The sequence below is a fragment of the Sciurus carolinensis genome, chromosome 8, assembly GCF_902686445.1.
Source record: "Sciurus carolinensis chromosome 8, mSciCar1.2, whole genome shotgun sequence".
In the NCBI taxonomy this organism is placed as follows: Eukaryota; Metazoa; Chordata; class Mammalia; order Rodentia; family Sciuridae; genus Sciurus; species Sciurus carolinensis.
This window is the reverse complement of record NC_062220.1, coordinates 88,426,867-88,440,315: the sequence shown is the minus strand read 5'-3', so window position 1 is coordinate 88,440,315 and position 13,449 is coordinate 88,426,867. Positions and strand designations below refer to the sequence as shown.

The following is a 13,449-nucleotide window of genomic DNA, read 5'->3' as shown; positions in this document are numbered from 1 at the left end:
GGATGAAAGTGTTTTAATAATGTTTGTCCTTGCTTCCAACCTTCTGTTTCTGATAAATTCTCTATTCCACATTACTGATTCCTGAGCATGGTGTATGGTATTTCTGGCAGCTCTGATACCCAAAAGCTCCCCTTTCTATCAGAGCTGTGCACCCAAGAGAATATTTTTGTTCCTGGGTCAGAGTACATGTGGCCCTCACTCTTCTTGTATGAACAATTTTTGTTTTTTCTTCTTAATATTTCAGTATGGAAATTTTCATATATTTGATAGGACATCTGAAGGAATGAAAGGTCTTTACAGCATACACTCATATATACACCATCTAAAATCTATATTGTTTTATGGCATATCTGTTTGTTCCTTTATTGTCCATCAATCCAAATTTTTAGAAATGTATTGAATCCAGACATAGCATGTTTCCCTCAAAATACATCAACATGCCAATCATTAGAATTTAATGATATGTAGACTTCTAATATCAAGGCAACACCAGCTTCATTTTTGAAATTAAAGAAATTGAGTGCAGCTAGGTATGGTGGTGCACAACTGTAATCCTAGCGGCTCGGGAGGCTGAGGCAAGAGAATCTAGAGTTCAAAGCCAGCCTTAGCAATGGTAAGGCACTAAGCAACTCAGTGAGACCCTGTCTCTAAATAAAATACAAAATAGGGCTGGGGATGTGACTCAGCAGTCAAGTGCCCCTGAGTTCAATCGTTTGTACCTCCCCCAAAGAAACTGAGTGCAGATTACCTGTTCAGGTGTGGTTACCCAAATAACAATTCCATACCTGCCTCCAATTCCCTACTTATAGGACAATGAGCCTCCTTTTTTAGCAGACTGCCATTTCTTGGCAGGGAGCAGATGACCATGAGAGAGCCGGTGAAACATCTGCTTCTTGTGACCATCTTGGCCTCTTCTGCCAATTTTCTTGTGCTAAATATGCTTCTTAAGAAGGCTTGGAATAAGCTGGGCTTGAGGGGCATGTCTGTAATCTCAGTGGTTCAGAAGGCTGAGGCAGGAGGATCACGAGTTCAAAGCCAGCCTCAGCAACTTAGTAAGGTCCTAAGCAAGAGTCTGTTTCTAAATAAAATATAAAAGCAAGAGTTGGGGATGTGGCTCATTTGTTAAGCATCCCTGGGTTCAAAAAAAGACTTGGAATAAAATTCTTCCTCAATTATAGAGCTGATATTTCCTTTTTTCACTAACATTATATAGTATTTGGGAGATCGTAAAAATATATAAATGCTGTGCCCCACTTCTTAGCGCTCTACACATAGTAACTCATTCTTCGATGTTACTTTTGGTGTGAGATTAGTGTCAGGCAACTGTTCCTGGAGAGGGCTAGGTGGTAAATAGTTTAGGCTTTGAGGGCCAAGTAGTCTCTATCTTAAGAGCTCAAGTGTGACATAGTAGTATGAACACAGACATAAACAATACAGAAAAGAAATGAGGATTGCTGGGATCCAATGAAACTTTATTAGAAAGTCAGCAGGCTGTAGTTTGCCAATGTCTCCTCTTGACAAACTAACTTGAGGATCCATTCTTAGAAATCAGTTTTAGAACACTGTACAGTTATCTCAAAACACAGAGCTTGCCAATACTGCCAAGGTCTTTTAATTTACTGGTGGGTCAAATCATATTTGTGTCCATGCCTCTTCATTTCCTGCACTAGATGGAAAGAATTATTATTTTTTTAAGCTGTCATATAGTGATGCCAACTAAAAAGAAATCACAATGCACTCAGGCAGAAAATGGTTGAATTCTATTTTTAAGTGACGAGAAAAGTGAAACACAACAGAGTCAGATCTGCATCCTTAAACTGAAAGGTGTTGACGAGACAGCATCAAGCATGGTCTTTGAGAAGCCATAGAACAGAGGACTACCACAGAGCAAAGAGACACCCTGAGAAGTGTAATTACAGACGTGGTAGAAATACCCAGGGAGATATAGGAACAATTCATCACGCAATCGATGTGTAATTACCTAGAAGGACACAAGGTGCTGGCTGGCAACCAACATGCCTTTGTTGGGCTGTGCCAAGGCTATTTAATTTCCTTCCATAGTAGATAGGGAGATGACACTGGCCATGTAAATAAGGAGGAAGAAAGAGATACTATCGCTAAAGCAAAGCTTGCTATTCTGTCCAACAAGACAGAGAGATATGCTGTACTTAGAGCTGATGGCAAGTGCGGATGATCTATTAAAGAACACAGCTGAAGGTGATTAGGTGACTGATTACCAATGGCTTGGTAGTGTCAGCCTGGAGATGACAGGGGAGTGATAAACTGAGGCCAGGGGGCGGGGCAAAAAGAGCACCAGCTCCGGACTGGCTTTTATTAGCAAATTAGTCACCTGGATTTAGAGATGTTCATTAAGCACACAGATGATTGGTTGAGTAAAGGCCTTGGGCAAAAGAAATGTGATTCGAAGTATTCCTGACAGAATGATAATGAAATCATCATCTTTAAAAATGCAATGATCCACTCAAAGCAGGAGGAAATCTAGCAAGAATAATTCATGCATAGTCATAGGATGAGTTAACTATTTAAAACATCCAAAAAGCTGAATTCATAATAGTGTATAATGAGTATGAATGATCATGAGTATGAATCATCTTAGTAGAGCTAAATTTGAATAGTTTTGTCAAATGGGAATACAAACATAACATTGATGGTACAATAGCAGAAAACAGGAGGGTGGGGGCGGAGGCAGGAGATCAGGCTAAATTAAGCACTGACCAGACCCATAAAAGGATTCATATTTGGTATGCAGCATAAGAGAATGTGGGAAAGTGAGATACAGCAAAGAGGAAAAATATTTTTAAAGGGCAGAAAATAACATCTAGGAGGAAGTATATATAGAAGAAACAAAGAAGGCTATGGGACAACTTGGTGTCTACTTTGAAATCCATGAAGTCTCACACCATGCTGGGCCACCAGTATTAGGGGGGAAAAATCATCTTGATTCTTCTATCCTCAGGACAAAGGGAGGCATGTGAAATTGCAGAGAGAAGTGAGAAGAGTTGCTAGAACAATGCTCCCTGCACCAGAGTGAGCATCAGGACTCCTTCAGAACTTGTTAAAACACAGGTTGCTGGGCCTGGTGGCCAGCATTTCTGATTCAGCTGGCCAGGGTGGGCCAGGTGATAGTCTTACAGATGGTCCGGGACCACACTTTGGGAAGCTCTGGGTCAGAAGCCTAGTCCTGGATATGGACCATCTAGGTTGGAATCTGGACTTTGCCTCTCTTGTGCTGGTCATCTCTCCTCCTGTGTGCAATGAGAGGGAGAACAGATCCTGTGAGATTGCTGCAGGGGCTGACGTGTAAAACGGTTAACCTGGTGTTCAGAGCACAGTAAGTACTGCATACACGTTAGCTCTTACTAGGAAAAATCTGACAATAAACAAACAGACAAATAAGCAAATAATACTCTTTTAGGGTAGTCAAATTCAAGTTTGGACATTCTGAGGTTGCATTGTCCACATTTTTCTGATGGAAAATAGAGTCAAGGTTAGAAACTGGTTTCCAAGCACTCAGTACTTCATCAGCTAGGCCAAGTTCTTTTAGGAGACATGGCTCATCTGGGACAAAGTGCAACCTGCCTTTGTCAGTATTATTTCTCAGTTACAGTTTAACCAGGTGAACAAAATCCTGAAGCAGGTCTTTAAAATCTCACGTGTGTGCCCGGTACTATGCACCTGCTCCTCTTCTCCAATCCCTGGCCACAACAGAAATCTCATTGCACTTGACTTCTGAGCCACAGACCAGACATACTATGGGGTTGCTATAGGAGAAATGCTATGGAGGGGTGATGCTTGCTTTCTGTTTGGATGGTGTGTTTCATTTTTCTGCTGCTATAACACAACACTACAGACTGTTTATCAATAATTGGAACTTTTTTGGCTCATGGTCCTGGAGGCTGGGAAGTTTGGGAGCATGGTGCTGGCCTCTGGTGAGGGCCTTAATGCGGCAAGGTAACATGGTAGAAGGGTAAATGAGCATGTGTAAGACTGAGAGAGGAAATTGGGCCCAACTCATCCTTTTTACAAGATAACCAGGCTACTTCCTTGATGACACATTAATCCATTCATAAATGTAGCACCCCAAGACCCAAGCATCACCTCTTCAAAGTCCCACTTCCCAACACTGTTATAGTGGCAATGAAATTTCAAGATGAGTTTTGCAGGGGACATCCAAACCATAAAAGCAGTACAAGGTTGGCCCTCCCAAGGCCCCAACTCCCTCGTAGGTATTCTGTCTCAATTTGGATCTCCCCACATTGAAGAGGAATGGCATTTAGGGTTACAGTTGTCAAGGATAGGTAAGAATGACAGAGTGTCTGCTGCAATACATGATGCTAGCAATTATTCTTTGTATTTCTAAAACTATAGACTACACAACATAGTATTCCATCTCCAGTAATTATAAATAATGGAATCCACATATTCAAGATAGACTTTAAGAAGTAAAAGTCTCCTGTGAGATTAAAGAATCTTCTCAAGGATAGGCATGGTGGCACAAGACTGTAATCCCAGCAGCTTGGGAGGCTGAGGCAGGGGGAGCATGAATTCAAAGCCAGCCTCAGCAAGAGTGAGGTGCTAAGCAACTCAGTGAGACCCTGTCTCTAAATAAAATACAAAATAGGGCTGGGGATGTGGCTCAGTGGTCGAGTGCCAGAGTTCGATCCCTGATACCCACCGCCAAAAAGAATCTTCTCAGGAAACTTTAATATCCAACACTGTGTAATCTCTCCTTCATTTTTCTCATCCTACTTTTATCTGAACTTATGCTCTGGCACAGGTATTGTTCCTTGATGGGTCTCTCCAGACCTGCTCTTATGTCCCTTGGCTCTGAGCTTCTGATGCTGGTAGCAGCTGGGACTCCAGAACCCTGGCCACTGCCTATGAGATCACCTTCAAAATGTCTACATGGATTCCAGATGCACACTTGGCAGTGTCTGCATTACCTTAGAAGAAATTGGAAGTATCCCGAAGAGAGTGAATTCTTATTTTGGAGTGTAGCGGGGCAGCTGAGGATTTTGGTAGATCAAAGTACTTGTCAATAAGAAGTAAATATATTTTAGAGCTAAAAGCGCATAACATTTAGTTTTATCTTTAGGGGAAAAAAACCTTTTTCAATTATTTTGTCGAAATTTTTTTCTAACATTAATTTTACTATAAGGCTTTCTCACCTTTACCTTAGTGAGTCTGAAACCAAAGCAAGTCTTGCTCAGGACGAAACCACATCAAGAAAAAAGGCTGAGTGCATTAGTGATCAAGATGAAAGACTGGGAGGAAAAATGATGGCAAAGCCCTTTATTCTTGGTTGTGTCAATATTAAGGGGAAAAAAAGAGACCAGTGGAGAGGACATAGGATGAAAAGAATAGATATATTTCGTGCCAGGGAAGAAATAGCCTTCTGATTACTACACATAAAGCCAATTAAAGGGTAATGAGATTGATTTTGCTTGTGGCTCTTAGAATCAATCTCATGGCTTTAAGACATCCCTTGCCTGGATATCTTGAATCGGGAGGGTTTTCATGTTCCACCAAATGCACTTGTTTTAAAACATCTATTTTCAATGAATAAAAGAAGAAAGGGAAGAACAGTGGACTAGTTGAAAAATCCCTGTGAGATTCCTTAAAACCTGATTTTAAACATCTGAGCCAGTTGAGAATGATTTGGAAAATCATTCAGCTTGTTCACATCTCTCAGACATGCCTGAGACAAGATCAACGCCTAAAGCCACAAAACTATGAAGTCTAGGTGTGATTAATAAAACTTCAAGAGCATAATGAAGAAATGGAATGCTGTTGAAGGCTTCAAAGAAGTTTTACAAATAAAAGTGAAAAGGATTGAATGCGTAGATATTCAGGAGCACCAAAACCAGGTTAAAAAAAAAAAATGCCCCCAGAAGGAGGAAGGGATATTTCCAAGTGGTATTTACAAAAGAAGTGAGTACAAGTCACCAGAAGGTAAACCGTGGTAATGAGGTGCAATTGGAATTGAAGATTGGCCATTGTCATCTGACTTTGTCTAACCTCTGGCAATCAAGAAAAAAGCAGATTCTGATCATGAATGTGGAGACTTTAGTTCCACGTCCACTTTTCCATTAAAAAAAAAAAGTGTTCCCAATAGGTTATTCAATGGCAAGGGAGAAGGGAATGAAGTTGCAGGAGATGGGGAACAATTTGAAATAATAGTATGTAATTTTATTTTCTTTTTTTGCAATTACTTTTTATAATACCATTTTCACTGCAGCAATTTCAAAAAAGATAGATGATACCAAATCATGTATAGTCACAAAAGAATTTCTGCTTATTTGGTGTATCCTTTAGGTAATTCTAGTGGAATTTAGCTTTAAATTAGTCATGCAAGTAAATCTTAACATTTTGGCCTTTTGGGAAGGCCAAAAAGAAACTTGGACTATTCCAGGAAAAAAATATTAGTCTGTGTTTAAGTAAAGTACCTTCATGACTGCCAAAAGTCTAACTCACTACCCTAATAACAGCATTGAGTAAACCTGATCTGCTATTAGTAATAGTTTGAGGATTCTAAATTCCTTACGTTTGCGATCTCTATCCTTTTTTATTCTTTTATGAGTTTGGTCTATATTTACTGATCACCCACTATTGCTTGGCTATGCTTCATCCAGAGATATACCTATGATTAAGACCGTGGAAGTCTCTGGAGCATGTGTTCTTCTAGAGAGAGCTACACACAAGTAAACAAATATGTTAGGAAAGCGTATTGGGGGTATAGTAAGTGGTCCCCCCTTATCGGTGGTTACTCTTTCTGCAGTTTTTGTTACCCACAGTCAACTATGTGAAAATATTAAATGAAAAATTCCAGAAATAAACAATTCATAAGTTTTGAATAACTTGCATTATAGTATATTCCTAAAATTGTTCTATTTTACTCTTTTTTTTTTTACATAGGGTAATGATGTTTGAGTCATTCTGTTATTTTTTCCTTCCCCCCACCCCTCCCACCCCTCTTTTCCCTCTATACAGTCCTTCCTTCCTCCATTCTTGCCCCCCACCCCCCATTATATGTCATCATCCACTTATCAGTGAGATCATCCGTCCTTTACTCTTAATTATTGTTGTTAACATCTTACTATGCCCAATTCATAAATTTTATCACAGGTATGTACATATAGAAAATGAACCTAATATCGTTCTATCCACCGTTTGGTCATCCACAGAATGCCTTGGGACATATCCCTTGTGAACAAGAAGGGATTACTGTTCTACAAGAAAAACAAATAGGGTGATATGACAGAAGATGTCTAACTGTTGGGGAGGTGTTGATTTTCATGGGGTTCAAAAAGTATCTTTAGTATTGTGTGATATTTGATTTGAAAGCTGAAAATGCCAAAAATCTGAGACAAGAATTCCAGGCAAGAAGCAGTACAAAGGCCCTGTGGTTGTAATATTGTGGTTTGGGTGATAAATGGGAATAGAGGCTAGTGGAGTTTAAAGGCAGTGCAATCGAAGAAGAATGACACAGGGTGGTAACTAAGGGCAGAAGGCACAGCATGGCTTGTGGGCATAGTGAGAAGTTTTGCTTTTCTTCTAAGATTAATGAGGAGCTACTGAAGAGTCTGATGTCTATGTAACAATGACGATTTTGGATAAATGGTGTGTGTGTGTGTGTGTGTGTGTGTGTGTGTGTGTGTGTGAATGTTGGCTGCAGGGAGGGTGCCAATTAATCCAGGCAAGACGTGATGATGGCACCAACCCCGTGAGAGGCATGGAGCTGAAGGCAAGTGAGTACATGTGGGATAAATGTGGATGTCAAACTGTTGCCTGTGGAAGAGGAGGTGCTGAGGGTGAGGAGGAGGGAGTCCAGGCTTCTGAGGTTGCCACTGAATGGTGTGGCCCAGTTCTCTTTTGGACACAGGGCCCCTAATGGCCTGTGAGACATCTACCTGCAGAGGTCAAGCACACAGATGCACAGAGGGAGTGGCAGCCCAGGAGAAGGGCTTAGCTAGAGAAACAAATTTGGGAGTTGATTTTCTTCTGCACAGTTCTTGGCAGACCACCCAGGCACACATTTGGTAATTAATAAATGCTTATGAAGTGACTGACTGACAATTGACAGAAAGGGCAAGTGAGACATTTGCATCCTGGAAGATGTTGTGAATCTCTTGGCAAAGAGCATCCAGGAAATGCTTGCGGAGTGCCAGGTGCTGCGGCGGCTCAATGCATATTCGCTTACAATGATGGAGCTCAAGGACGCAGTGAACGCTACTCCAGGGGCTGACCCTGCCGGCGTAGCTGGTGCTAGGCCCGTTGTCCAGCTTCCTCATCCTCAGGATCTTTTCTCTTAGTGGCTTAATTCCTGACCCAGGCATCATGCTTAGTTCTTCTTCATTGCCATTTTTTTGTTCTTGTTAGTTACACATGGCAGTAGAGTGCATTTTGACACATTATACATGGAGCGTAACTGCCCATTCTTGTGACTGTACCTGAGTGGAGTTTCACTCATTGTGTATTCACGTGAACATAGGCAAGTTATGTCCCATTCGTTCCACTGTCTTTCCTATTCTCATCCCTGCTCCCTTCCTTTCATTCCCTTTTGTCTAATCCAATGAACTTCTATTCTTCCTTTCCCCACTTATTGTGTGTTAGCATCTGCATATCAGAGAGAACATCTGGCTTTTGGATTTTTGGGACAGGCTTATTTCACTATTTTACTTTACACAACAGTCTCCGGTTTCACCCATTTACCAGCAAATGCCATAATTTCACCCTTCATTATGGCTGAGTAATATTCCATTGTGTCTGTCTACCACATTTTCTTAACCCATTCATCCACTGAATGCATTAGTTGGTTCAATAACTTAGCTATGGTGAATTCATTGCCATTTTTTCCTTCCATTCAGGGAATACTGTCAAGGATCCCAGTGTCACCAATGACTATCTCAGAGCCTGTTCTCCATGGGTTTCTGAATCTTCCCTGAATCTTGAACATTAACTAAGTACCTATTATGGGCCAAGAACCACAATAGACATTTGACATATTTATATCAACCCAGCAAAACAGTTGTTTACCTTTGGCTTCAGCTTTCATTTAGCTGGGACAGTCATTGGTTGGCTCTAAGTCAAATAGCTGGAAATTGGTTGAGCAAGAAGTCAAGACAAGTCCAAGTGGACTGTGCAGCTCAGAATCCTGCCCTCCTGACTGGCTAGCTAATAGGATTTTGCCTGTGGAATCAGTCTGTATCTTCATCTTTGCTCCCCAGTGGAGTCCACAGGGACAGTGGTATCTATTGCTGACAACCAGTTGTCAAGTCGGTTGGCCTGTAGCTTTCCCCTGGAGTGACACGGTTTCCTACTCTGTAACCACAGACTTCACTTCATGCTCTAATGTGGGCATTTATCTTGTGAACTGGAGGATCCTACCCTGAGAGAGACCCACAAACCAGGAAGGTAAGAATGAGGAGGCTGGAACAGCCCATCCAGGATCAGGGAAGAGGTGACAGGGAGGAGATGGGCTGGTGACTCCGGAGGAGGGCAGAGAGCTGGACTCTCAATTAGCCATAGCTAAGAGGACAGATGAACTAGAAAAATACACATCAAAAAACCATATTCACCATTCAAACAAAATAGCCTTTATGACTTTATGTAAATGTGTTAATAAAGCTTCAGTCTCACTGGTCACACGCTCTAATGGAAAGACTTTCTGTCTTCATTAGGCATGTCCCTGAGCAGCCAGCTGTGTACGGGCAGAAACATTCGACTCAACCCTGTCAGCAGCAGGAGCAACAGTTTCCCAGCATCCAACAGGAGGCAGTGCCTCTGCTCCCAGGAGGTCAACCCCTGGGAGGCCCAGCAGTTGGGGTAGGAATTACCCACCATTAGCATTATAGCAGAGGACAAAGTGAATGTGGCTGCTTCTGCTGGCGCTCATCCTAGCTGTACCTGTTCCTCCAGCAAAATTGGCCCTTCATCGCCTGACACCTGACTGGCTGGCTGGGCCCCATGCTGCCTGCTGAAGAAGTCCAGTGGATGAGTACCCATTTCACAAGAGGGTTCATGTCAAAAATGGGACGCGAAATTTCTAGAAGTCAGCTACCTACGGATCAAGCATCAACCAGGCATCCTTTATGAATGAATTAAATTGGGAAAGGTGAACAGGTTTGTGTAAAAGACAGATGAGAAGGACAGAAAAGCCACATGTGCACCATAGCCTTTAATGACAGCAGATAGTGATGGCCAATCATTAGGGACATGGTTGCTGGTACCTCGGGTGTTTAGGAAACTTATTTGTGAAGGTGGGCTTGGGAAACTTCTGTGAGCAGCTGGATGTCGGAAGAGCTTCGGGGGGTGACTACTGCAGAGCACAGTGTGACTCAGAGGCATAGCAGGGAGTTTTGCTTTCCTGCTAAGAGTCATGAAGAATTACCAAAGGGTCTGATTTATGTGTAACAACGATGACTCGGGCTCCTTCGGATGAATTCATGAGTGTGTGCATGTGTGCGTGAGTGTGTGAGATGTGTGTGGAAGTTGGCCTCAGGGAGGGTGCCAAGAGTCGAAGCAGGGAGACCAGTGGGAGGCTGCCAACCTGCACCAATCCAGGGAAGAAATGACGATGGCATCATGGACCTGGAGGACAGTAGGCACGCTCGAGAAATATTTGGATGTAAAACTGTCACCGAAAGCTTGTAGAACTGGAAGCCTAGGAAGAGTTGCTCTGAAGATAACCTGAATGTGCCTGTCTCCTCTGCTGATGTTCCACCTGACTCAAAGGCCGATCCACCTGGCCACAAAGTTCTCTCTCTTACACACACGTGCACCCACAGAGGCAAGACCTTAAATATGTGTTGGGTTACATCGTAATTCTGTTCGCTTTTATGATGGCACTAAAAGTGCCGATAGCCAAGTTCTTGGCTGTATTTCCAACACCTCGACCACAGCTGAAAAAAGTCAGCCTCTCCGTATTGATTCCTGAACACATGAACCGATGAGTGATTGTGGACCAGCCCAGGGTCTCACGCGTTGATGCTCAGCCTTGCCTAGTGAATTTTTGCTAATGCCCCTAGATAGAGTTCTCAGCTGTGTTCAAATTTTACAAATATACTTTCCCTTAAGATACCTAAATCCCCTATATCCTGACACATGGTTGTAATTTTTCTGATGGAGAAACACTAACGAAGAGTAGCACTGGAGGAATTTTTAGGGAATCATTCACAATTCTCATGAAAACACCCTTATTAAGCACATTTGATTTAAAGTCTGATATTTATCTTCTTTTTCTTGTATTTAACTATTATCAAATATCAAAGGACAATAGTCTGTACAGTTACTGACAGGACAAGGTCAGAGACCAAATAATTTGGAACGCATCCTGGATTTTTTCATAACCATCAATATTTTCTCCTCTCTGGTACAATCCCTGGGATGAGAAAGTCCAGTTCGCTCTGCATTAAAATCAAATTTCAGTGCCCTTCCACAGAAGTAAAATTTTATGCAGAAAACTATATTAAAGAGTGATGTTTGCTCTTAAGATATGGGTAGGTCTTGGAAGCAGGTTCAAAACCAGACCTGGAGAGTGCTTACGTTCAAAGATGAATCTCAGGAGTGTTGGAACTGGCATCTTTTTAGGGTGCTTTAAGAGCTCTCTGCAACTTTAGACTTAATCAAGGAATAACAAAACTGAACAAGGGCCTGTGGGCTTTTGGTTTGAAGGATATAAGCTAATATCAATTTGAAGGATATAAGCTAATAGCAATTAAAGAAACTGGTCAGGATAAAAATAGAAAATAGAGCCTTAGTCCTGCCTTTCGAATCGTGCTGGTACTTCAGGTAATTAGGAAACTAACTGGTGAAGGAGGGTTTGGGAAACGTCTGTAAGTCCAGATACATATTTTTTGACACTGTTATCCTTTTTTTACTATGAAAACTTTTTAAATGTTTTTTTTTAAGTTTATTTTTATTTTCTTGTTTTTATATAGAATTTATATATTTTTTAAGCTATTACCGAGATTAAAAACATAGTCACTTTTCATGTAAGGCTTTATCATTTTAAAAATGTCAACTAAATACGACAAAGCATAAAAGCTTGCTAAATATGGGTGCCGAGATAACCCAAATATTTATTATTCTCTGTATGTGCTCTGCTGGAAATGTTTCAACATTTAAAAAATGGTAAGAAATCAAAACTACAGTAATAAAAAACAACCAGAATACACATTTTGAGGGATTTACAAAGGATGTTTGATTTACCTCTGCCATGGTTAACAATGCACTTCTTTGGATTCTAAATGAGTTTGGAAGTACTTTTAAAATAATGTCTGATTTCAAAATATAGATTGTAAAGATGTTAAATTTGGTGACACATTAACAACCATTAATAGAAATCAACTCCCCAGAAACCTGAAATCCCTCTGGTACCAACTCAGCACTGACAATTCATCATATTTAATAAGGTGTACTGGAAATAGCCAAGTACTCACCTCCCGAGGACAAATGATCCTCTTGGGACGAGGCGCTTCTTGCTGCAACTGATACACTGCCAAAAAAAAAGAAAACAAAGATAATTGTGATTAGAAATCAACAACACATGCCTTCAAACATTTCTACTAGTTCATCTCCAGAACTGTAAATATAAAAAAAAAAAAAAAAAAACACAGAGGTTGCAGACATATATTTTAGACTGGATAAAATCAGGTCATTTATATGGAAATGAGTCACTGTGAATGTAAACTGGCAAAATTGATTTTTTTTATTCTTATAAGGCCAATTTAGTTTCATAATTGTTACTGGCATTGTTCATTTTATGGGTTTCTTGGAAGACTAGATACAGCTAAAATTCTTTTGACTATTTTAGAGATGAAATTCTCCTTGTGAGTACTTGAGTAGTAAGATCATGTAATAGGATTCCTGAATGTAAATGCCAATGTCTCTTGACACAGCAGGGAAAGAACTGGCATTAGCAATGCCATTTTCTGAAATGTTACAGTTATGTGCAAAGATGACTGGTTCCAAGTGAACGCCACACACCAAGGCATCCTCCTGCCACCCCCTTTGCACTGTGGATTCCCAGCCATCTGACCCCATCCCTTCCACCAGCACCGGTTTTCCCTGGGCCCTTTCACACCTTACATGATAGTAACTCTATTCTAACCTGCTTTAATGATAGGCTTGGGCATGGAGGAAAGCTGGTGATTATATACAGTACAACTTATCCGACTATTATTTGTAATTTTTCAGACTACAATGAATGATTTTCCTGCTGAAGAGTTGGTTTTCTATTCTTTCTACCCCACACCCTCTATTTTTGTGCTGCTGGGGCTGGAGCTCAGGGCCTCATGCATGCTAGACAAGTGCCCTATCATTGAGCTACACCCTGATCATTTCTCTTAGAGGGAAAAGTTACCCCATGCTGGTGCCTTTGGATTCTACTCCCATGAAATTTGAGATCAAAAACCACCATGATGATCT

At 41.1% G+C, this 13,449-nt stretch overlaps 1 protein-coding gene across 3 annotated transcripts in view; it reads right to left on the bottom strand.

Annotated features, from left to right (window-relative positions):
- Chn2 (chimerin 2) overlaps nt 1–13,449 on the bottom strand; it is a 304,571-nt gene that overhangs the window by 130,657 nt on the left and 160,465 nt on the right. For all 3 annotated transcript variants that reach the window (XM_047560115.1, XM_047560117.1, XM_047560114.1), the window contains one exon: nt 12,462–12,517. In XM_047560115.1, the coding sequence (XP_047416071.1) occupies nt 12,462–12,517 (56 nt within the window). The remainder of the gene's footprint in view (nt 1–12,461; nt 12,518–13,449) is intronic.